Source organism: Aspergillus wentii (assembly GCF_001890725.1).
Source record: "Aspergillus wentii DTO 134E9 unplaced genomic scaffold ASPWEscaffold_3, whole genome shotgun sequence".
Taxonomy (NCBI): domain Eukaryota; kingdom Fungi; phylum Ascomycota; class Eurotiomycetes; order Eurotiales; family Aspergillaceae; genus Aspergillus; species Aspergillus wentii.
Genome location: NW_024467834.1, coordinates 4,280,871 through 4,302,229, shown reverse-complemented (window position 1 = coordinate 4,302,229; position 21,359 = coordinate 4,280,871). Strand labels below are relative to the sequence as shown.

General features: G+C 48.3%; 12 protein-coding genes across 12 annotated transcripts; 5 read left to right on the top strand and 7 right to left on the bottom strand.

The window, feature by feature from the left end:
* Positions 1-1,042: 1,042 nt before the first annotated feature.
* On the top strand, positions 1,043-2,415 carry ASPWEDRAFT_50947 (O-methyltransferase; the record flags this gene model as incomplete). The annotated part of the gene is made up of 5 exons (XM_040837520.1): positions 1,043-1,219; positions 1,266-1,392; positions 1,438-1,561; positions 1,609-2,060; positions 2,105-2,415. The coding sequence occupies 5 exons, from the start codon at positions 1,043-1,045 to the stop codon at positions 2,413-2,415; spliced, it is 1,191 nt and encodes a 396-aa protein (XP_040691672.1).
* Positions 2,331-3,809, bottom strand: ASPWEDRAFT_473288 (uncharacterized protein). The gene is made up of 2 exons (XM_040836945.1): positions 3,732-3,809; positions 2,331-3,671 (listed from the first exon to the last, which is right to left on the bottom strand). The coding sequence occupies exon 2, from the start codon at positions 3,604-3,606 to the stop codon at positions 2,473-2,475; it is 1,134 nt and encodes a 377-aa protein (XP_040691671.1). The 5' UTR covers positions 3,607-3,671; positions 3,732-3,809; the 3' UTR covers positions 2,331-2,472.
* Positions 3,751-5,730, bottom strand: ASPWEDRAFT_39694 (uncharacterized protein). Its single transcript, XM_040835160.1, has 8 exons — positions 5,447-5,730; positions 5,335-5,402; positions 5,271-5,276; positions 5,105-5,222; positions 4,957-5,056; positions 4,759-4,909; positions 4,454-4,710; positions 3,751-4,406 (listed from the first exon to the last, which is right to left on the bottom strand). Exons 1-8 carry the CDS (start codon positions 5,542-5,544, stop codon positions 4,068-4,070), a joined length of 1,137 nt encoding a protein of 378 aa, XP_040691670.1. The 5' UTR covers positions 5,545-5,730; the 3' UTR covers positions 3,751-4,067.
* Positions 5,731-6,551: 821 nt separating this feature from the next.
* ASPWEDRAFT_739290 (uncharacterized protein) lies at positions 6,552-7,349 on the bottom strand (the record flags this gene model as incomplete). The annotated part of the gene is made up of 2 exons (XM_040839404.1): positions 6,552-7,288; positions 7,331-7,349. 2 exons carry the CDS (start codon positions 7,347-7,349, stop codon positions 6,756-6,758), a joined length of 552 nt encoding a protein of 183 aa, XP_040691669.1. The 3' UTR covers positions 6,552-6,755.
* Positions 7,350-7,842: 493 nt separating this feature from the next.
* Positions 7,843-9,252, bottom strand: ASPWEDRAFT_39691 (alpha-mannosyltransferase; the record flags this gene model as incomplete). Its single annotated transcript, XM_040835159.1, has 1 exon — positions 7,843-9,252. The coding sequence occupies one exon, from the start codon at positions 9,250-9,252 to the stop codon at positions 7,843-7,845; it is 1,410 nt and encodes a 469-aa protein (XP_040691668.1).
* Positions 9,253-9,590: 338 nt separating this feature from the next.
* ASPWEDRAFT_171444 (uncharacterized protein) lies at positions 9,591-10,466 on the bottom strand (the record flags this gene model as incomplete). Its single annotated transcript, XM_040830790.1, has 2 exons — positions 9,591-10,174; positions 10,223-10,466. The coding sequence occupies 2 exons, from the start codon at positions 10,464-10,466 to the stop codon at positions 9,591-9,593; spliced, it is 828 nt and encodes a 275-aa protein (XP_040691667.1).
* A 468-nt stretch (positions 10,467-10,934) lies between these two features.
* On the top strand, positions 10,935-11,561 carry ASPWEDRAFT_182773 (uncharacterized protein). Its single transcript, XM_040831947.1, has one exon. It carries the CDS (start codon positions 10,948-10,950, stop codon positions 11,494-11,496), a length of 549 nt encoding a protein of 182 aa, XP_040691666.1. The 5' UTR covers positions 10,935-10,947; the 3' UTR covers positions 11,497-11,561.
* Positions 11,562-13,453: 1,892 nt separating this feature from the next.
* Positions 13,454-14,428, top strand: ASPWEDRAFT_182772 (uncharacterized protein; the record flags this gene model as incomplete). The annotated part of the gene is made up of 1 exon (XM_040831946.1): positions 13,454-14,428. The coding sequence occupies exon 1, from the start codon at positions 13,643-13,645 to the stop codon at positions 14,426-14,428; it is 786 nt and encodes a 261-aa protein (XP_040691665.1). The 5' UTR covers positions 13,454-13,642.
* A 269-nt stretch (positions 14,429-14,697) lies between these two features.
* On the top strand, positions 14,698-16,509 carry ASPWEDRAFT_182771 (uncharacterized protein). The gene is made up of 4 exons (XM_040831945.1): positions 14,698-14,848; positions 14,896-15,042; positions 15,087-15,629; positions 15,674-16,509. Exons 1-4 carry the CDS (start codon positions 14,744-14,746, stop codon positions 16,415-16,417), a joined length of 1,539 nt encoding a protein of 512 aa, XP_040691664.1. The 5' UTR covers positions 14,698-14,743; the 3' UTR covers positions 16,418-16,509.
* A 168-nt stretch (positions 16,510-16,677) lies between these two features.
* On the bottom strand, positions 16,678-17,136 carry ASPWEDRAFT_27303 (uncharacterized protein; the record flags this gene model as incomplete). The annotated part of the gene is made up of 1 exon (XM_040832980.1): positions 16,678-17,136. The coding sequence occupies one exon, from the start codon at positions 17,134-17,136 to the stop codon at positions 16,678-16,680; it is 459 nt and encodes a 152-aa protein (XP_040691663.1).
* Positions 17,137-18,335: 1,199 nt separating this feature from the next.
* ASPWEDRAFT_154003 (oleate delta-12 desaturase) lies at positions 18,336-19,903 on the top strand. Its single transcript, XM_040829654.1, has 3 exons — positions 18,336-18,511; positions 18,563-19,346; positions 19,395-19,903. Exons 1-3 carry the CDS (start codon positions 18,482-18,484, stop codon positions 19,754-19,756), a joined length of 1,176 nt encoding a protein of 391 aa, XP_040691662.1. The 5' UTR covers positions 18,336-18,481; the 3' UTR covers positions 19,757-19,903.
* A 307-nt stretch (positions 19,904-20,210) lies between these two features.
* ASPWEDRAFT_39687 (uncharacterized protein) lies at positions 20,211-21,283 on the bottom strand. The gene has a single exon (XM_040835158.1). The coding sequence runs from the start codon at positions 21,229-21,231 to the stop codon at positions 20,617-20,619; it is 615 nt and encodes a 204-aa protein (XP_040691661.1). The 5' UTR covers positions 21,232-21,283; the 3' UTR covers positions 20,211-20,616.
* Between the last annotated feature and the right edge of the window lie 76 nt (positions 21,284-21,359).

Below are 21,359 nucleotides of genomic sequence, written 5' to 3'. Positions count from 1 at the left end.
GGACTATTCGCTATATTATCCGTTGCTGCCCTGATTCAGGTATGGCGAATAGGCTAGGACATGTCATATGTACAATATGAGATTCTGATTGGCCGGGGAGCTATTTCCTGGCTACCTGATATATGTCGCCTTATTTGCTGTCCTCATTCGGCTGCTGCTGGACACGCAATCTGTCTACAGACACGTAGGATCATCGATCTTAGAGTTTGAATGTATCAGGTACTCTAGAGTCTGACAGCGTACTTCATTGTTATTCTGTTCTCCGTCCTGAGATGAATACTCCGGGTACATTCAAGGGCGATCGGCTGATATTAACTTTCGATTCAGCTGTTCACATCTTCAGATTCATCAGTTGAATTTCATTCCATGCCTGTGGACAAATTCAGCCGCTCTCATGGGTATATTCAGGCCCGATCGGTCGGTAGTAGCAAAACAAATCCCTCATCTGGCATGCACTCCGCGATCTGGATGACATGCTCGATATGGAGATGGCCTGCTATGATATGCACCTGTTCTGCGCCATTCTGGGAATGATGGCCAGCTGGTCTGTCACTGCCATGACAAGTGCATGAGAGGGGTAATCCTAACTGGCCAATAGGAAGCCGAGAATATCTTCCATCAAGTCTATTGAACAGACGGAATCTTCGACGGATTTTTGTTTGTTGTGGGCCATCGTCAGCACTGGCCTGACGTGTCATTGATTCGTGCACAAGCCTGATTTTATGTGGCTTGCATCGGGCTGAATCAATTATTAATCGCCATTTGAATGATTCAAGATGCATTCGTGATCCAATTGGCCGTCCTTAACTTCGACCATATTATAGTGTGGGAATACCTGCAGGTCGTCTGCATTCCGGTTCCGCACCGCCAATCAGCTGCCATATAGCGCCGTACTTTGTGCTCTGTCACATCGTCGCCAGCAGCTGCACATTCACACTGACGATCCCAGCGCAGCCCCTCTGCCAGGCGACGCTCTAAATTCCGTCCATTTCCAGAATTCCCATCCATCGCACTACACACTATTGGTTTGTACAACGTCAAAATGGGAAGCATTTCAAATGGAGCAATCCAACATGACTTGGATCAACTGGTCGCTTCCGCCAATGAATACCAGAAGGATTTGTCCGATGAAGGCAGGTATGACTTGATGCTCAAGGCAATTCGTCTCCTTCAGACCATCCGCGGTCCGGCTGATATGCTCTTTGCACAGTTTGAGAATGTGAGTAATTGTACACTTCCAATGTAGCCTGTACTGATTAATTGAGATATCAAATATCGGATCCATTCGAGCCCTTCTGGAAGCGGGTGTTTTCCATGCCATTCCCACCGGCGGAAAGAGTATCTCTGCCGCGGAGATTTCTGCAAAGACTGGAGTGGACAAGGAGTTGATTGGTATATCACCATGAACTGACAGGTGTAGCAATGCTAACTAAACAGTCCGTCATATGCGTGCTGCTGCTCCCCACGGACCATTCAAAGAAACAGGGGAGGAGCAGTATGCCCATACGCCCTTTTCGGAAATCTATCTCGCGCCTCAAATGATGGCCGTCTTCAAATTCATGTATGCCATCCACTCTCTGTCAAATCATCTCGACTAATACATCATAGGATCGACGAATTCGCCGCCCCAAAGCTCAGAAACCACGAGTATCTGCGCCAGAAAAACTGGAAAAATGAGATTGGTCTGCGTAGTAACCCATACACACTCGTGCACAACTGCGAGGGAAAGACCATGTTTGAGCATGTCGCTGAATACCCCGACCGACTCAGCCTGTGCAACGATGCCATGATGGCGTCGGATTCGTCCTTGGTCACTGTCGGTCTGTACCCTTTTGCAGAAGAACTGGGCGATCTGGCAAGTGATGATACGGTCACTCTCGTCGATGTTGGAGGAGGTCGAGGCCATGCCACTCGGCAGATGAAAGAGAGTGCTCCGGGCCTCAAAGGGAGGTGGATTCTTCAAGATCAGGCACATGTCATCAAGGATAATGGGGGGGAAATCAAGTCTCATGGGATAGAACCTATGGCTCATGACTTTTTTACTCCGCAGCCAGTCAAGGGTATGTCGCATTCCGGCTCGAAATATCCCTGCTAACGACATCAGGAGCCCTGGTCTACTATATTCGACGCTGTCTCCACGACTGGCCAGATGAGGAGTGTCAGCAAATCCTGCAGAATCTGGCTGCATCTATGGATCGAGAAAAGTCTCGAGTACTGATCACTGAATATATTGTCCCCGAAGTAGGCAGCACGATGTTCTCGGCGTGGATGGATCAGACAATGATGACCTTTGGTGGTCTGGAACGTACGGAGAAGGACTGGGCTCGTTTGCTGGATATTTCAGGATTGCACTTAGTCAAGATTTGGAGAACGCCGGGAGTGCCAGTCGGTGTTGTCGAGGGGAGGTTAAAGTGAGATATGAGTTTATCAATATATGTGAATTACATATCGCTAGCAGACGATGTATAGACTTCACACGCGTAAATCCCGAGAGCTTTTGTAAGACCTGCGTAGTCTGTCCCAGTATTGAGGTGATCTAGTATCCACTCGCACGTTTACAGAGGTCAAATGGTTGAAATTCGCACACGGATGCGGCGGTTCAGGTCGATCCCAAAAGGTCCATCTGCCAGGCCAAACACCGTGAATATCGAGGGTGCGAAGACCTGGCCATGCTTCGTGCAAGACCGGCAAAAGGATATGGTCGAACACCCGATTTCCAGGTCGTGGTAACCTGCATGTTCTTCCCTGCAGCTCTGACAACCTTTCCATGCAGAGGACAAAGTATTCTATCGTCAAGTGCTGTGGCTGCACAACCTTGAGGAACGATGTCCATTCTTCATGAGTTTCATCAGGCAAGTAGTTCCAGCCGGGAGGAATATTGTTTCTGTGACGCAGCATGTCGAGATCCAAATAGCAGAGTGTCAGGTCAGAAAGATCCCGACATCGAGACTGAAGCGATAGATTGAAAACACGTCTCATACAGCCAGCGTATATCTGGATAGGATTCGAATCTTCCGGCCAGTCCTCCTCCATCTCCCTGCCACTCTTTCTGTAAATATAATTCTCTCCGGAACGCACACGGCCTCTTTCTAGTAGACAGCCGATCCGCAAAGAAGTCAACGGTGCTTTGTCTTGGCCGTGGAGAATAGCGGATGCCAGTGCATAATGCATCTGTCCACTGAGGGAGATGTGCGTGGCATTTGGAAAAAGCGAAGTAAGATGCGAAGAGTCAGACAGATATGGATGAATAGGCCCTCCACCGATGTCGACGAATGTAACTTGGTCCATGAGAGCAAAAAGGGCGTAGATATTTTCCAGTTCCTGGATGGGAGAATCATCCTCCTTTGCCCATTCGGGAAGGTTGCATAACCGATGAAGTCCCATTGTCCAGGTAAACGAGCGGACCATAGAGGCATACTCTGGTTTGTTGAATATCTGTCGCATGAAGAAGCTCTGTTGGGCGAAGACATATCGGATGTTGGAGGGCCATCGCTGGACGATATAATCATCTTCGATGATGGGCTCATAGTGATGGACACTTAGATTGACATTGCGATAGAGAGAGGGTGTGAAAAAAGTGTTCAAGTCTTTCGATACTTCTGCCATGTTCTTGATCGATGAGAATTCAAGGTTGTCCGCAATGAAATGCCACAGTTCGGGCGGCAATGACACTGAACGGCCGCATGCTGGGTTGGCCATTGTCCAGCAGATGAACGGTTGGATAGACTTACAATATTTGAAAGAGGAAAAGGAACCAACAAGTGCGATGCAAATTTATCTGTCGTACAAAATGCGGCGCAGTCTCGCAAGGCTTACGTGTTCCCTTGTCTGTCGACCGCTGCGAAGTTATGAAAATGAGTCACAAATATTACGACATCACAAAACAATTGAAGCCATATTGCCACTCCATCAATGCTTCAGTCTGGGAAGGACAATAAATTCAATCAACATACAGAAACTTCCAATTCTTCTATCTATCCTAAGATCCCAGCCCAGGCCAGCTGTGGCAACTCTTCTCGCACACCATGGCCTTCCACCATCGCTTATTTATAGCGCATTCAAATCACCTAGTGAGCAGTAGAGACATTCGGGTAGTCAAGACCTGAAATAGGAGCGTTGTACCATCCAAGGATGAAGATACTCATGACAGCGCCAGTAAGAATGAGCCTGGCCTTTGCGGGTTGGGTGCGGCGGTATTCGCCGACCTGCAAACGAATGTCCGTGGCGAGAGCATTCATCTTCTCCGCACCAAGCTTGTAATAGGTCAATCCAGCGAGGGAGATGGAGTAACCGAAAAATTGCTGGGCGGTGACGGGGTCGTGGAAGATGGCCATGGAGGCGAAGACGAGGAGGACATCCTTGAGGACACCAGCCATCGTCAGGACGACAGCGGATGTTTTGCCAATCTGAAAGGTCAGTATCAATGTGGCGAGTATTCGCATGGAAATCTTACCAGAAGCACAGATGACACGTTCAGGAAGAACGCGATAGCAGCGTTGACAATCAGAGTCGAGATACCGAGGGAGTAGATTTCACTCATGGTCATGCGAGGGAGTTCAGTGAAGAACATGACGGCAAAGTTGCCGACCGCACAGGCCGGGGCGAAGTAGTAAAGCGAGACCAGAGGGTCCATCTTGAATTCGGCCGAGCTGAGGAGAGCCTGGACCATGACCAGACGAATAGCCTCGAAAACGACACCACCGATTTGGACTGGGACCGTTAGTATCGCGCGTCAAGTCAAGAAATGGCGAGACATACAGAGGAAGCCAACCATGTCGAACTTGATCTCGCCAAACGAGGCAATCATGACGCCAATAACAATCAGAATCACGTTGGCAAGGGTCTTGAGGTTGACCTGTGCGATTCCAAACATCCAGGTGGAAAGAAGAGTCGCGACGGCGGTGGTGGCCTGATAATCAATTAGTGATGTTCATGCGCGTAACCGGCTGGACTCACCTTGAGCATCTGGATAAAAGACACACTGAGATAGAGGTATGCCAGATTACCGCAGATCAGACTCAAACTGAACATGACACCAATGGGCATGATCGCCTTCCTGTTATGCATCAGCATCACATCTCTTCCATCCTGCTATTCCACGCACATGTATGTCTGCGGAGTCATGGGGACTCTGTGTCGCGAATCGAGCTTCGTGGTGAAGTGGGCCAGGATCTGGGTCATGACCGTGGAGAATGTCATATGCCATGTTGTCAGGAACAAAGCTGGTCGAGTTAGTATCGCCGGAGGAGAGGAGGAGGATTCGAACTAACGATAGTCTGGAAGAGAGAAGAGTTAGCTGGGTCACGATGCTATCCACGATTCACGAAGACTTACTGAACTTGGCGGTCGACAGAATCCACTTGTTGAAGATGATGACGCTCGAACTCAATCCGATCCACAGACTGTCTTATTAGCCGCTGCTCGTATGCGAAGAAGATGGACTCACGCGATGTAGAATGCCGGGTGCAGACCACCCCTGCCCTTGGTGGCAGCTGTGCCACTCTCGAGCTTGCGATCATCCTGCGAGGAGCGACCGTTGGCCATGGCGACTGGAAGACTCGGGAACAGCAAAAGAATGACTTTGGTGGGAAAGACCGCTGTGCGCCCAGAGGGAACGAAGAGGATGAAGACGATTAGACGAGGACACGAGGACAGATGAAGCTGAAGCTGGCAGACCCTGATTATCAGCCGCACGATCGGCGTGGATGGCGACAACTGATTGGAGGACGTGATTGGACAATGACGCGTCGTGCACAAGTATGTCATGGTGACTAATGATTATGCCATGCATAACTCAAGATATTCTGTAGCCATATAAAAATGTCTGCCAAGTTTCAATCATGATATAGAAGACCTAAGTGTTTATCAATGAAACAGTTCATGACCAGTCTATTCTCCATTCTAGAGTCCAGCATTAGCCCAGAAGTCTATCAATAAACTCTATTCCACTCTTATGTTCAACAGAAGTCACAATGCATGCAATCCATAAATCTGACCATCGGCCCGTCCCGTTTTACATTCGGGGGGTCGTCGGGTTATTGGATGGCCCATGTGTCTTTGCCTAGACGAAGAAGTTATGCATCGCAGTTGGTGAATTATGGGGCGTTTGATTTAAGAGACTCCATACTCCGTAGATGCATAACAGACATGGCACTGCACTTACATGACATATCCTGGATACAGGTAACTGTGACTTAATGTACTACTGTAGGCCCTGCTCATAGATATACTTTCCCACTGCATGCAGGACATCAACGATAGTCAAAGTCCCCGACGGCGATGCCATTTCTGTCAATAAAGATCCATTTTCAAGAATTCAAGGGTTTCTATTGGCTACCACTTGGTCGGTTCGAACTGTGGAGTCGAAGCCCAAGAACCTGACCAATCAAATGGATATATCTGTCATGTTCGAACAGGAGTATTGCACAGGACATTTAAATTTAATCGTTTTATAAAGTAGATACAGAGCTTTAAATGCATGTCACCAATAGACAAATACGCTTTGTGCTTATCGCAGTTCTTTTTCGTGTATAAACCACTGTAGACTATGTCAACACTATATGTGTCTGGACCATCAAGAACTCCGTATGATTATCTGTAGCCTCATATCTACATCATAGCAATACTTGAGCAATCATGATTGCCGTTGTGTCAGTATAATTGCCCTGACAAAACCTGAATGTATGTATTTAGATAATGGAATTGGGAGAGAGGCACTTTTTTGTAATCGCAACATGGTAGGTAATAAAGATAGCCTACTTGAGCATCAAATGGGACTGTACAGCCATCTCATAAGCATGATATGTTATCCGCGCGAATGGACCGCAGCAGAAGACCAGATGCTGTCTGATAAAGTCACCGAACTGGGCCATGCCTGGTCTTCCTCCCCTAACCTGTCGCAATCGATGGCGCAAGTTATCCAAATCCACTTCGTCTCCATCCAACCCGATCGACACGTCCTCTGCAGGCCGTGTCTCCAGTCCCCACGACCCGGTCTTTTCAGGGTCGGAGATTCCTGAATCGGCTTCATTGCCCTCGTTTACGGGCTGGGAAGGAGATTCAGTGGGAGGATTTATGGATAATGGGCTGGGTCTGGATTTGGATACCTCACTGCCAGGTGTGGACTTGGTGGTTTTTATTGATCCGTCATTGATGGAATTAGAAGGGATGGAGTATTCAGAGCCAGCCAATTCCTTCTTCAATTGTATGCAGACTTCCATCTGGATCGTAGCGGTAGAAACAGCCAGTAGGCGTATATCCACCGGAAATGTGAGGTTGTTACATGTCACTGCACCGTCAGATATATTCTCTCATCAGTTGGAGAACTCACGATCCATCAAGCCAGACATCTAAGGAACTAAACCAGAGTCTGGCCATGCAGTCCACTGTGCTATCATTTAATCTCACCGTCTGCTTATCCTTATCTGGAATAGCGGTCTGTAGAACTGTCTAATGTCCATTATAGTCATGGACAATGCAGTGAATGTGCAAATGAGATATCCATCATCACAGGAATTTATTGAAGCAACTGGCTCAGGGCAAGAAATTGTTCTTCTTTTGTACGGAGTTGATGATAATTCAACAATATGGATTGCATTGCTGAGAATGTCAATGTAGTGGACGGTATCGTCGCTTTCTCGTCATAGGACACTTTCTCCGATTGTCGTGTGGTTCAATAAATGCTTCGATTGTTTCGTTCATTTTCAATACTGTGCATTATTGATAGAGGCAAGTGTTGTGAGAAATTGGTGCGGTTATATTCCATCCAAAGGGCCGAGTCAGTTGACTCTTCCCATTACACAACGTATAAACAATATATTCAATTTATTCAAATATTCATAATCATCCAAACATCGTCTTCCAGTATTCTTCCACCCGGTCGCAAATTCCAGATTCGCCCTTCCAACTTATAATCTTCTCTTCCAACGCACACGCCGTCCAATTAATCTCCGTCCAAAACAGCTTCTCAACATCCGAATCAAACATCGCCACCACGTCTTCCGGCGCCGTCCAAGCACGCGTATAGCTCCCATCCTCTCTTACCGCAGGCCCGTTTTTAACAAATATCGTCGCCGGATTAAACTTGGGATAGTTTGCATGGATGAAGAATGGACTGGGCGCAGGTGCAGTATCGCCTTTGACTCGCCGTACTCCCTTTTTCGTCAAAGCATAGTCGTCGATAGGACTGGATTGGACCATGGTCGATCCTGCAAAGCCATCTTTCGCATGGCGTCCCAGAGCATGGATGGGCTCGCTGACTTGGTAGAATGGTTCGTTCATGACAGTTGCTGCTGCGATGAAGGTTTCTTTGTCGCCTTCACCTGCGGCGCCTTGGGAAAGGAGAGAGTAGTAATAGGATGGGCCGTAAAAGTTGTAATATGTGCATAGCAGAAGAGTCTTGAGATGGCTTTTTCTAGAGATGAATATCTCTCCTGATTCCGAAGCCTGTCGCAGGTTGGGTGCTGGCTGCTGCTGCGATGAGATTTCATAGTATAGAGGAGACACAGTCGTGCCCCAGAAATCAGGGAAGGTAATCAGGCCATTTGACTTGAATGGCTCACTGGAGAATACCAGCTCTGGCTGTTTAAGGGGGAATGCATCTGCGTCTAGAAAGAGGATCTCCTCAAAGGAAGAGAACAGCATGGCGAATGGTTTGTATTGGTATTTCTCAATGTTGCTTTTGCTGCCAGGGACTCCATCCAGGATCTCTGAGAGCACGACACACTTTGCATTGAGCGATGGGAGAACAACATTGCAGATGTATCCTTCATACTCGGTCCAATCGGCAAGAAAGACTTCCATAGGGAGTGTTGAGCCTGTTTTGCGCAGCATCCGCAGTGAGATGACCAGAACAGGCAGATATGACCCTCCTGCGGTAGAGACTATTCCCCGCGTTCCTTGTTTATACGGCAGAGCTGGAGGGTTTGATGAGATGGCGTCGACAAATTGACCATGCGCACTCTTCATCTGTGCTACATCTTGCGGAGGCATCTGCAGCATGCTCGGTGGCTGCTTTGTGCTGAACGGATCGAATCCTTGATACGGTGCATCCCCGAATTTAGTCGGTGGATCGCAGTTGGGTGCGTAAGCTGTCAACAGCGGCTGGAATTGTTTCCAGAAGTTGGCATTGGCAGATGTGCTGCTTTCATTCTGTTTCGATGGAGACTGGCAGAGGGACCAGATGGTGATGGCCGCCAGTGCGAGCGCAACCAGCAGGATGCGCCGTCGTAACTGCGACTGGGACACTTGCATCTTCAGATGATGAAGAGAAGAAAGTGAGATTAAGCAAAAGTCCAATCAAACAAGATCCAACAAATTCTGCCCATGCCATGGCTCCAACGGCAGACTGGCCAATCAGTGGCGGGCAGGTGGAGATCAGGATCAGGATCCTGGGCCATCCCGTGTTTTAGCGTTTGACAGGCTCCACAGACCAATGTTGATTCGTTGTATTTCTTGTCGAATTATCAGTTTAATCAGATGGATATCAGGAGTAATTGAAATGCAATCAATCAATCTATTATCTATAATACAATACTAAATTATCTAACACAGAACCGAATACCTATTACCATCTCCTTCCAACTCTCAATCTAGTTCTTCTTTCTCTTGGGCTTGCCCTTGGTGGCCTGGCAAACCTGGCCACCGCAGTGGGGGTCCTCGGAGCTCTTCTCGGTGGGATCCTTGAAGGACTTGCCGCAGACTTCCGACCAGAACAGCTCGGCAGCAAACCAACTGTAGTTGTCGGCGTTGTTGGTGGCCTTGTCCTTGTTCAGGTGGCGTGCACCGTGAGGCCCGTAACCACCCTTGATGTCGTCGGTTTCATCCTTCAGGGGCGGCACCACCAGGTTGGTGAAGTGGGTGTATTCGTGGATGAGAATGGAGCCCATTGTCTCCATCTTCCATGATACTTCCTCGTCCAGATAGCCGCAGTCGATTGCCTTGACGCCGTGGTAGCCCTTGCTGACACCGCCGTGGCCAAATCCAGCGCCCTCGCAAATAATCAACTTGGGGTGTTTTTCATCGATTCCACGCAGCTCAGCCATGGTGTCTCCATCGCAAGCCAGCACGTTGTTGTCGTCTGGGTCCGGGTAGTCGATCACAACGTGGAGGTCACCCAGCGTTGCGCTGCCGTCTTTGCCTTTGGTGAGATCGCCGGTGATTTTCTTGAAAACGTCTGTGGCAGTTAGCAATGTGGTTCTAACAGTCGGATGCGCTCACTAACCAATGACTGTGTTTTTGTCCTTCTCGTGAAAGTATTTCTTCAGGATGGGGTCGACGCGGGCTGCTGGGATGGTCTGGGGGTAGGTGGCCAGGTTGATGGCATCCGCGAAGCCATCTTCGATCTGCTTTTTGTGCTGGTCATTGTAGCCCTTGATGGTGGGATTGGCCCGCTTCGAGATTGAGAAGGTTGGAGAAGCCACAGCAGCTCCTGTGAGGAGGAGGGAGAGGAAAGTGTTGGTCAACATGATATAGAAGACTTGAGATTATGATGGTGGTGGTGATGATGAGGATGATGATAATAATTGATGATTCTGAGCTGTTCATTGCCTTTTTATACCTTTTCCTGCATACCATCTTCAAACATCTCGCTTCACAGCCTCTGTATCTAGATTGCTCGTCTCAGAATTGGCCCCAGTCGTGGAATCCTGCAGGCTTCGCCCCAGGAATATCAATTGTGGATCCACTGCAGAGTGATCGGCGCCCGCACTCTCCAGTAGCTTGGCCATGCTTGTCTGTCTGCATTGTGCTTTATCCTCTGCTTGTGCAGAAACCGCCTTGGTATCTCCTCGCTATGACCGCCCAACACCGCCCCTTGCCGTGATGTCATTCGCTCGACAAAAACCACTAAAGAACACTGCATCCTTCGTCTCTCTTCACTATTCTGCTATTCAGCCTGGCTGCTTTTTCTCCTATTCCATATTCCCTGCCGCTGTGCGAACCGCCCCAATGTCTGCTCCATCTATTTCCGTCCAACTCTCCATCCATCCTCCGCGCTTTACTCCGGGCTCACAACCGCCCCCATCCCTCTCCATCACAGCAACCTCCCATGCAACCCAGCCGATCACAATCTTCACATGGCCCGAAATATTCAATCTCGCCTTAGCCCAGCGCCGTAAGAACTTTACCTGTCTGAACCTAACAACCAACACTGCCATTCGGTTGGAAACCACCAAAGGCCCCAAGCGCACGGCGTTCAGCCAGGCATCTGGTGGCCGTGATGACAAGGCCTTTGTGACTCTCGAGCCGGAGATACCAGTCACATTTACTGACAGTTTCAAGCTTGGCATCGCCCAGGGAGAGCGATGTCGGGTTGAGCCTGGCCATCGATACCGATTTGGTGTTAATGAGGGAGAGGAAATCTGGTGGTGGCAGTATGGGAGGAAGGAGGATGTCATGAAGTCTCCTGATTCGGCGGGAATGGATGAGCCCAGTGGTCTGCCTATTGCTTTGGATAATGTTGCTCCGGTCGAGTTTGAGGTCGAGGGATCTGAGTAGTTGATGAAATCATCTACTAGAAGTAATTGGTTATCGCAAGTATCAAATGTCAATATAAATTCTGCAGTTATAACTGATGTAAGTCCCAACATGCAGAGTATGATAGATTGAGCGTAGTAGAATAGGTGTAACTATTGCGACCACCCCTTTAAAACTACCAGTGCTATTTTGATGAACCCCCTGCAGTATCCACAAATAGAGTGTATACTAAGAGTGATTGTACTAGCAAATGGATTTTTAAAAGGGTTGTATACAGAAGAAGTTTCCAAAGGTGTAGTGAGATGACAGTAGGTATAACAAGAATAGTATATTATTTATCCTATTCAAATTCTACAATAAAAGTACCTGAGTAGTATATAACAAATAAGTTGTATATACACAAAAAAATAGAATATGTTCCGGTCATGGACCGAAATGCTGGTGGTATGCAGATATATATATTCAACATCTACCGCAGAATGAACGATTGCATGCCATACTTTAATAAATACAACTGGTTGCCTCCATTTAAGAATAAGAATTATAAAACTCTTCTTGACCGACATATGCAAATTGAATTATGAATAAATATATCATGACTTGTGTAGCAGCAGCTTCAAGTCCAGATTTACTATGGAATGTTCTGATGCCTCATGTATGTATATCTGCTCCACACATTGCCAAGCTTCTTATTACATTGTAGCTAAGGATCAGAACAGTCAGAACCATACATCTATTCTAATTGGAATAAGACTGAATAGAACAATCTTATTGTTGATAGCATATCAGAATTCTATTCCATTCGTGGCACCGGGAATATAAGATGAGATATGAGAGATAAGATGGTTATGATGAACATAGCACAACTAGTATAACCATACATCTTTTGACATGGAAACAACTGATTGACAGCCTACTGTATAGCTGTCTATACCTTAGCAATACTCTCTATGCTACCAGTAGACTTGGATAAACATCAACCATGGCAACAGCCGTACAATCTCAAACTGACCATTAACTCAACCTCCTATTCCACAGCCTCCACCATAACCACCCATCCGAAGGATTTCTAGACCCCAAGTGTCATGAATCCTCTCATCTTGCCTTTGGCTTCAAATCCTGCCTCGTAGTTAGCCCGGATTGATCATCCATCTAGATACGAGCAGGATGCATCTTCAGCCGGTGTTTGATTGGAAGGATTACAATTGGGGCGAAGTTCTGGGAGAGCATCTTCCTGGTGTGCTGAAGACGAACTTGAAGCCGTACCTGAATCCTTCGGTATAGCTATCCTGGTGTTGGTAGGCTGTACATACTCTGCGACAGGAACGCACTGATGAACCGCCCCATGGAGCATTGACGATTGTTATTTCAAATCCAAAGATAGGGCTAGATTGTGACGGGAATGCACTGTCATTGGATAGACACAGCCAACAGTTTAGAGGCTGTCCAACAGTTCGCAACCAGAGTGAGAACTTCTATTCCTGGCCGCTGATCGTGTCCCTGAATGAAGAAGCTAAGAGATGCTAGCTTATTGTTCCTGGCCCACTGCAGAAGGTAGCCCCACTTCCACAGCCAGTCATAATATCAGAAAGTGCACACGCCCCACTCTTCCATTCCGAAACGCGGGATGCAGACGCTAGCCAAGCTTCGCCAGAGTTTGTCTGGAGGATCGCGGGTCCGCAGCATCGCTTAAGCAAAACCGAATGGGAGGGATTGGCGCTGATAGGCACGATATTCATTACCTTGGGGCGGCAAGGTGGACCTGCGTTGTCTTCTCTGTGCTGTGCAACCAGCTGCAGAGTTGGTTCTAGACAGAGAACAGCATGAGATCGACACGCATACTGCACTCTGTATACTTGCTGAAATCGACTTGCAACACTTCCAACAGACATCAAATGATGGGGCCAAAGGATTCATTCACAGCCTCGAAACCAGCAGAATCTGCCGTGCAGGATGGATTGTATCTTGGCAGTGTATACGGAAATATCAAAGTCGATATCGAAGTGCTGTGTCGAGATGGATATAAGAATGCCCTCCTCGTCGACTGTTGTTTGAATCATCCAGCAATCATCCAGCCTTCCAATTATCAAAACAATCAATCCTCTCTACAGAAACCTCATTCTCTCTATCATCTTTTGATTCTTTGAATCCATCCATCTCATTCACCATGTTCGCCAAATCCCCTCTTGTCCTGCTCACTGCAGCCCTCGCTCTGGTCGGCCAGACTGTTGCCGCTCCTGCGCAAGACACCAACGAGACCGTCTTGGAACTCGTCGGTGAATACCACATTGACGATGCCTACACCGACTCGGCCTTCATCAAGTGCCTCAAGGCCAAGAACGCCTACGATGAAGATGGCTCCATGGACCAGGACGCTGCTCTCGAGTGCCGCCACGCCTTTGACGAGGAAAACGGCCTCCACGCCCGCACTCTTCCCTCCACCTTCGAGACTCCCGAGCCCCAGACCTGCGGCAAGAACATCCCCAACATCTTCGAGGAGGCTGCTCCCTTCCGAGACATTGTCGACACGGTCTGCGACGACCTGGTCGGCAAGCTGATGAAGAAGGGCTGGGAGAAGGGCGGCAACGCCATCCAGCACAAGTTCGGCAACGCCTTCCACAAGAAGAACTCGTGGCTCGACAAGAACAAGGAGGTTCTCCTTGAGGTCGCTCTCTCCATGAACCCCCAGACCCGTGCTGCCCTGAAGAGCGCCAAGGTTGCCAAAGCCACTCTCGACACTCTCTGCAACGACGGCCTCAAGAAGCTGGGCACCAAGGGCAGTGGCTGCACCGAGGAGCTGGGCTACTACAAGAAGACCCTCGGCGTCCCTGGCGCTGGTATCCCCTACGACCACGCAACCACCACTGCAGTCAAGAACGGCATCGTCGACCTCTTCACCAACAACGCCAAGGACTACTTTGGCCAGATCTCCTTGAACTTCAAGAACGCTTAGATTGCCTGTTTTGATTCCTTTGTTTTTTCTCGTTGACCTGTTTGAAAAGTGTACCACTAGTTCTCCTGTTTGTTAAATACCTTTACTGTTATAGATAGATGCTTATTTCTTAATATTTACTGCTGCTCTTCACAACCCTATCTTCTTGCCCTAATTCCAAATACAGTAAATCACATGACCACCACAACCTGATTGGCCAATTCCAGCTGACGCGTCCCCATCAGATATTGCAGATCTCCAGCGAAGAAAGGAGTTTTCATCTGCAGATGAACCGATTCACTGCTGTATCCTGATGTCTCACAATCACTGAATAGCATGCAAAGCAAGAAAGAATGTCCAGATGCAGTGCCCCATACTGCGGATCGCGATCGGGCGTTGGTGCTCATTCCGCGCCCAAGTGACGACCCCCAAGACCCTCTGGTATACCCACTTTCTCCCTCTCGCTGGCTTCAATCTGACGCTTCCAGAACTGGTCCGACCGCAGGAAGTATGTCATTCTGTCGATTCTCTGTCTGGCTTCCTTTTCGGGTGCCATTGCGCCTCTTTCTGGGCAACTCAATCTCGTCCAGCAGGCCAAGATCTATGGCAAAACCAAAACCCAAGAGTCTTATGCTGTATGTCTTCTCTTCCCAACCTATATCAGCTACTGACCGTTTAGAACTCGGCCGCTTTGGCTGGCATGGCCTTTGGGCCCTTTTTCTTCGCCCCAATCGCCCACTGCCTCGGTCGCAGCTCTGTCATCTTCTGGTGTATCCTTTTCGCCATGGTCTGTCAGATCTGGGGTGCCGTGATGACCCATTCGAATGAGTACATTGCCTTTATCATGTCTCGTCTCTTCGCTGGCTTCTTCGGTGCTGTTCCTACGGTGGTCGGGCCTCGAATGATCACCGACCTTTTCTTCCTACATCAGCGAGGTCGTGCTTTTACGGTGCTGCACATGGCGTTTCTTTTTGGAACTATTGCTGGGCCGACTTTCTCGGCTTTCATCTCTGCAAATGCATTCTTTCCGGTGGAATTCTGGTGGTCGGTTGGCTTGCTTGGTGCTACGGCTATTCTGATCTTTCTGTTCCTGGAAGAGACTGGATTCGATCGAGAGAATCCAGAGAAGAATCCGATTCTTCCAGCATCGTGGACTGGCAACCGGTTGGTGACTTTCTTTTTTGGCCAGCGTGTGGTTCAGCCAACGACTTTCAAGGAGACAGTGAGTCTTATTGCTATATTAAATGGCAGATGCTAACGAGACAGATGAAAATCGCCGCTGCACCTGTCCTCATCGGAATTTGTCCCGTCACCATCATCATGGGCATCTTCACGCTGATATCCTTCGGCTTCTACGTCGCCATGAACGCACTCGTGCCAGTCTGGCTGCAAAAGTCCCCTGCAGTAGGCGGGTATGGCTTCTCCCTGAAACAAAACGCCGCGTTCACCTTCTGCCACTGGATCGGTATTGTCATCGTCCAGATCGCCGGGCACTACTGGAATGATCGACTCCCACTCGCGTTCGCCCGACGCTTCAACGACGGAGTCTGGAAGCCAGAGTATCGACTGCACGTCCTTTGGATCCCCAGTTTGATTCTCAACCCCATCGGCCTGGGCATCTTCGGTGCCACGCTACAATATCACCTGCACTACATGGTCCTCGCATTAGCAGTCTTCATCGTCACAATCGGATCCCTCGCCAGCGTCCCCGTGGCGGTGAACTACGTCGTCGAATGCTTCACGCACCACCCCGCAGAAGCAGGTATCGTGATCGGCGCATATCGCATCGTGTACGGACTGACGATTAGCTTCTACATCGACCCGTGGGTTGAAGCCGTCGATGTGGGCTGGGCCTACGGGATGATGGCGTTCTTTGCCGTGTTTAGCTTCCTGTTCGTCATGTTGCTCATGTGGAAAGGGGAAGCTATCCGGGGTATTCGGTTTGCTAGATTGGCGAGTAGCGAGGAGGGAGAGAGGTTGGTTAATCGGGGGGAGGATGAGAAAGCTTGATGGGCTTATATACCCATTGGGATGATAATTTTAATCATACAATGTTTTGTATTGTAAATCGCAGGTTTCTATGAGAATATAGTTGTATGATGTACTACCTTGTATCCCTCCCATAGACCAGTAGGGGATAACTCTATTCAGTGAGAAGGGTGAAGTAAGGATGCATGTTACCATAGATAGCCTATAGCCCTCACCAAGACGAGGATATTCACCCTTGCAATCGCTCACCGCAACCCGCACAATGCACTCCACAATTCATTTCATAGATTGGATAGAGCAGCCTGGTACTCTGGCAACACAAGATAGCACAGGCTGGTGGTGAGAGCATTTGCTGTCATCTCTGTGCCGGCTATGAGCATCTTACGGCCTTCGTGCAGAAGATGGTCTGAGGTTCGCTGGTCTGGGGGTATATCGGGGTTATTCACGCCGTCAAAAATGGGTTTGGAATCGTTTTTCCTGCTTGTATCCGTGTTGACTTTCTGGATCGAGAGCTGGCGGAACAGCTGTTTCATATCTGCAATGCCTGGGTTCAGCTTCACCAGCAACGACAGCGGAAGGGCTGTCAGCACATTGAGCAAGGGAAACTGTCGAAAGAGAAGACGACTGGCCACGGTGCCCAACACTGCATCTTTCCACTTTTTATTGAAGCCACTCTCGTCAAGGTAGTTGCAGCTATGGCCATACGGACGACGAGTGACTATGTCTGCCGTGATGGACATGGTCTACCGTGGCCAGTGTTGACATGGGAGCCGTGATCATCTGGACAAAACGGGCATCTTCGTAGCGGATGCGTCCCCCGCTGGCGTAGTCTTTGATGTGTAGTTTATCGAGAGTGATCCGGACATGGGGCCTTTGAATCAGCGACGAGTTTTCATATTATACTCTGTCTCACCGTATATCTTGTGTAATTTCTCGACCTCCCACATGAAGATTCCATCGCGGTTGAAGTAAAATTCGTACAAAAAGGCCACTACTGCCAGCTTTGGGCCTGGAAATGATCGCAGCGGATGCAGGAAGGGACAGTAGACAGCAATAGATGAATTATAGAGAAGGGCAATAACAATCTGTACTGTCAGGCGTGAATTCACTTGGGCTGGTGTCATATCCCTGTAAGAAGGGTTTCCATCTTGATATCCTGGGTATACTGCATCTTGTCTGCTCCTGGAGGGAAAGCAACAAGATTATAGTATCTTTATATAATATACTGATATGCAGAACACTCTACTTGATAGGGTGGTGAGGTACTGAATTGGGCAAGGAGTGGATGGACCTGATATCACGTATAACCTTCGATTAATAAATAAGGAGTACATGTATATACCAACTCTACCTTCTTTACTGCTAGCTATACTCAGAGACGATGGTGTATGATTCAGTCATTCAGATCCAAGTTTGAACCTCACAAGCTTGCCTGAAAAGTATTTTATAACTTGTTTTCTGCATTTATAGCTACGCTACATCACAGGGAATTTTGGAGTATTTTCACATGGCCATGACGCCGAGGCATGAATATTTGCATGCAAAAATACCAGATGCACATGCTATTTCAGTCGGCCTAAAAGTGTTGGTGGAGCTAAAAACCGTTGAGGCGAAAGACGGCAAAAGTGAAAATTTCAAATTTGCAAATTGGAACTCAATTCCGAGACGGCCCTTGCATTAGGCCAACAGCTATTCTTATCCTTCTAATACTGTGCTACATGCCACTCTATCAGTATATACTAAACCACTTACTTATACACTCTCTATCGACATATATTCTCTCACCAGATATCGAATTTCTCCATTTGTTGGGCCAAAATAGCTCAACTCCATGTGAGACCGGTGGATCCTGCGGCACAAAAGACGCTCTCTGATTGGACCGTTTTAGAGTTTCGGCTATAAAATTGACAGTTCCAAAACGTTTTTCTAGAAAAAAGGGGGATTGGCCAATAATTGGACAGTCAGCAGATTCTAGATTTCCTTTTTTTGTCTTTTTCTTTGGCTTATTTTTTTCTTCTCTCTCCAACCCCCAGAATCCGTTCCTCCTTGTTTTTGCTTCTCCAGATCCTGTTTTGGAGAGACAACATGGCTGACAAGATGGCTGTCAAGGCAGAGGTATATATCACACTCTATGAACAATTGACCAATCTAACATTGACTATCTAGACCCAGACTCAAACCACAGGCGAAATCCCCAGTCTGAAAACCCTCAAAGACGCCATCCCCAAACACTGCTTCGAGTCCTCCGTCGTTACCTCGCTCCTCTATCTTGCCCGTGATATCTTCTACTGCGCTGCCCTCATCTACGGAGCTCTCCACATCCATCTGCTCGAATCTCTGCATCTGCGCATTCTTGCTTGGGCTACGTATGGCTTCTTCCAGGGCTGTGTTGGAACAGGAATCTGGATTCTGTCCCACGAGTGCGGCCATGGAGCTTTCTCCAAGTACCAAACCTTCAACGACTTTGTCGGCTGGGCTGGACATTCCTTCCTGATGGTTCCCTACTTCTCCTGGAAGATCACCCACGCCCGTCACCACCGCTACACCGGACACATGGAGAAGGACACGGTCTTCGTGCCATGGACAGACAAGGACCTGGCAGGCAAGAAGAACGTGGCTGTTGAGCAGCTGAAGCATCTCGTCGAGGAGACGCCCATTGTGTCGTTCTTCAAGCTCATCGGCCACCAATTGGCCGGATGGCAGTTGTATCTTCTGCTGAACGTCACTGCTGGCTCCAAGAGCTTCCCCGAGGGCGCCAAATCTGGAACTGCCAGTCACTTCTACCCTCCCAGTGCCATGTTTACTCCTTCGCAGCGCATCCTCATCGCGTTGTCTGACTTGGGTTTGTTGATTATGGGCTCTGTGCTTTACTACACTGGCACTCACATTGGCGCGTGGAACGTCTTCCTGCTCTACGGAATCCCCTACCTCTGGGTTCACCACTGGTTGAGTATGTTCTCCCTCTATCATATTTATCGAACCTATCTAACAGACCCAGTTGCCATCACCTACCTCCAACACACTCACCCCGAAGTCCCCCACTACACTCCCGAAGCATGGACCTACACCAAGGGCGCCCTCGCCACCATTGACCGCACCACTGGCTTCATCGGCCGTCACTTCTTCCACGAGATCATCGACTACCACGTCGTCCACCACCTCTTCAGCCGTATCCCCTTCTACAAAGCCGAGGAAGCAACCAAGGCTATCCAGCCTCTTCTCGGAAACAACTACCACGAGGAGAAGGGCGAGAGCTTCTTGTACTCCCTCATGGTGACATTCAGAAAGTGTCTGTATGTCTCCGAGAAGAGCTCCCAGCCTGGCGTTTTGCATTTCGTTCCTCTGGAGCGGAAGAATTAATTGAAAGCCTTTGGTGATAGATTTTTATTTTGGAGTTGTATGATGTATGTATGTATAGAACATAGATAGACATAGACTATTAAACATAATAGACCAAGTGAATATCAACAGACTTTTGCTTTGAGAGGCACGTTGACTAGTTATCGCCATTTCTGGATGGGCCACTGACTACGTACAACAAAAGTATATGAAAGACACTTCTAAACATTCCTCGATCAATCAGATAAGCCAGATCATCCACATGGACTTCGTGAGTTTCATAGTGGCATATCAGATCGACATCCCGAGTTCCGCCCGGGCTTTTGCCGACCGAGCGATATCCGAACTCTATAGCATCAACTTGCGGTCGCAAAATACCACCAGACGAGGGAAAGTGCTCAGACGGCTTTCATATCCTCATCTTGCCATTTCAAGATCATACTGTCATTTTCACGCTATTTGGAATCCAGTTTACCGCCAACGTCTCCGTTTCCCCGATGCTAAATGCACTAGTGGTGGGGAAATATATACCAACACAACTAGCTATCTACTTAACATCTGCCGGTCCAACTAGAAGTGTTCGGTGCATGATATATTGACTAACTAATATCCCTGGACGATCATTCTCAGTCCTCCTTCCAATTAGACTCCGAATAGGGGTAGCCAAAAGGGGCCTGGAAGATCAACAGTGTCATCCAGCGGACTACTGTCGGGGGGAAGCCGGAATATATCCACACGGTCCATCTACGAGACAGTGTCAGTATAACTATTGCTCTTGCTTTTGCTGGTATTGAAATTGAAACTGAAAATGTATATCTGCGTTTTAAAAGCGGATTCGAATGTGACTTGGTGTTACGTGTCCATTTCCAACAGGACCGGCCTCATAGCTCTCCATTCTCCGAGAAATCCAGTTCAGTATCATTCGCGATATGGATATTGTCATCCCACTCTTCAATTGGAACACTTGTCCAGGCGCCCTTGGCTAGCTGGTGGTATCGGTACACCTGTCCCTTGAACTCCCATATATCACCATGACGGATTGAACCATCGTCGCGCATGGAATTGTGCATGGAATTAGAAAGAGTGATGGCGTCGCATTCGTCAACGTCCCTTTCTAATTGTTTCTCTCCTTTCAAGCTTGCAGTATTGTCACTCTTATCGACGATACGGAAAGATGGATTTTGGATATTGGATGAATGAATCGTCACGCAGTGAGCAGAAGCTCCCGCTTCCGCTTCAGCAATAACAGCATTGTTGAAGCAGTTGTCGTTGTCGAAGAATTGGACCTTGTTGTCATCATCTCCGGAATCAGTGCGCTCGATTAACACATCCTGCGCAGGACCAGAATACGCTATGTTACAGTGCTTTTCAGGACCTCCATCCCATGATGATATGCTCCTGCCGTCGCATTTTCCATTACCGGAGTCGTAGAAGGTCAGCTTGTAGCATTGGGCCGAGGCAGAAAGAAAGGCTATGGTATAGACTATTGATTTCATCGCGAGTGCTTCCACAATGGCCAGAAAGCTATTTCAGAGAGTGAGTCTAGATGGACAACATTATTTAAGAAGAATGGAGCAAAACCTGCGGGAATCGCGACTTTTAAGCTGTTTATTCGGCCCTTACG

Bases quoted from the DNA above. Each gene is read 5' to 3' on its own strand.
- ASPWEDRAFT_473288 (XM_040836945.1), bottom strand. From the start codon at position 3,606: ATGGCAGAAGTATCGAAAGACTTGAACACTTTTTTCACACCCTCTCTC.
- ASPWEDRAFT_39694 (XM_040835160.1), bottom strand. From the start codon at position 5,544: ATGGCCAACGGTCGCTCCTCGCAGGATGATCGCAAGCTCGAGAGTGGC. The intron at 4,910-4,956 runs GTGAGTCCAGCC...ATTGATTATCAG, and splicing joins CTTTTATCCAGATGCTCAAG to GCCACCACCGCCGTCGCGAC. The intron at 4,711-4,758 runs GTATGTCTCGCC...TAACGGTCCCAG, and splicing joins CGACATGGTTGGCTTCCTCT to TCCAAATCGGTGGTGTCGTT.
- ASPWEDRAFT_182773 (XM_040831947.1), top strand. From the start codon at position 10,948: ATGTCTGCTCCATCTATTTCCGTCCAACTCTCCATCCATCCTCCGCGC.
- ASPWEDRAFT_182771 (XM_040831945.1), top strand. From the start codon at position 14,744: ATGCAAAGCAAGAAAGAATGTCCAGATGCAGTGCCCCATACTGCGGAT. The intron at 14,849-14,895 runs GTATACCCACTT...TGACGCTTCCAG, and splicing joins ACGACCCCCAAGACCCTCTG to AACTGGTCCGACCGCAGGAA. The intron at 15,630-15,673 runs GTGAGTCTTATT...CTAACGAGACAG, and splicing joins CAACGACTTTCAAGGAGACA to ATGAAAATCGCCGCTGCACC.
- ASPWEDRAFT_154003 (XM_040829654.1), top strand. From the start codon at position 18,482: ATGGCTGACAAGATGGCTGTCAAGGCAGAG. The intron at 18,512-18,562 runs GTATATATCACA...TTGACTATCTAG, and splicing joins AGATGGCTGTCAAGGCAGAG to ACCCAGACTCAAACCACAGG. The intron at 19,347-19,394 runs GTATGTTCTCCC...TAACAGACCCAG, and splicing joins CTGGGTTCACCACTGGTTGA to TTGCCATCACCTACCTCCAA.
- ASPWEDRAFT_39687 (XM_040835158.1), bottom strand. From the start codon at position 21,231: ATGAAATCAATAGTCTATACCATAGCCTTTCTTTCTGCCTCGGCCCAA.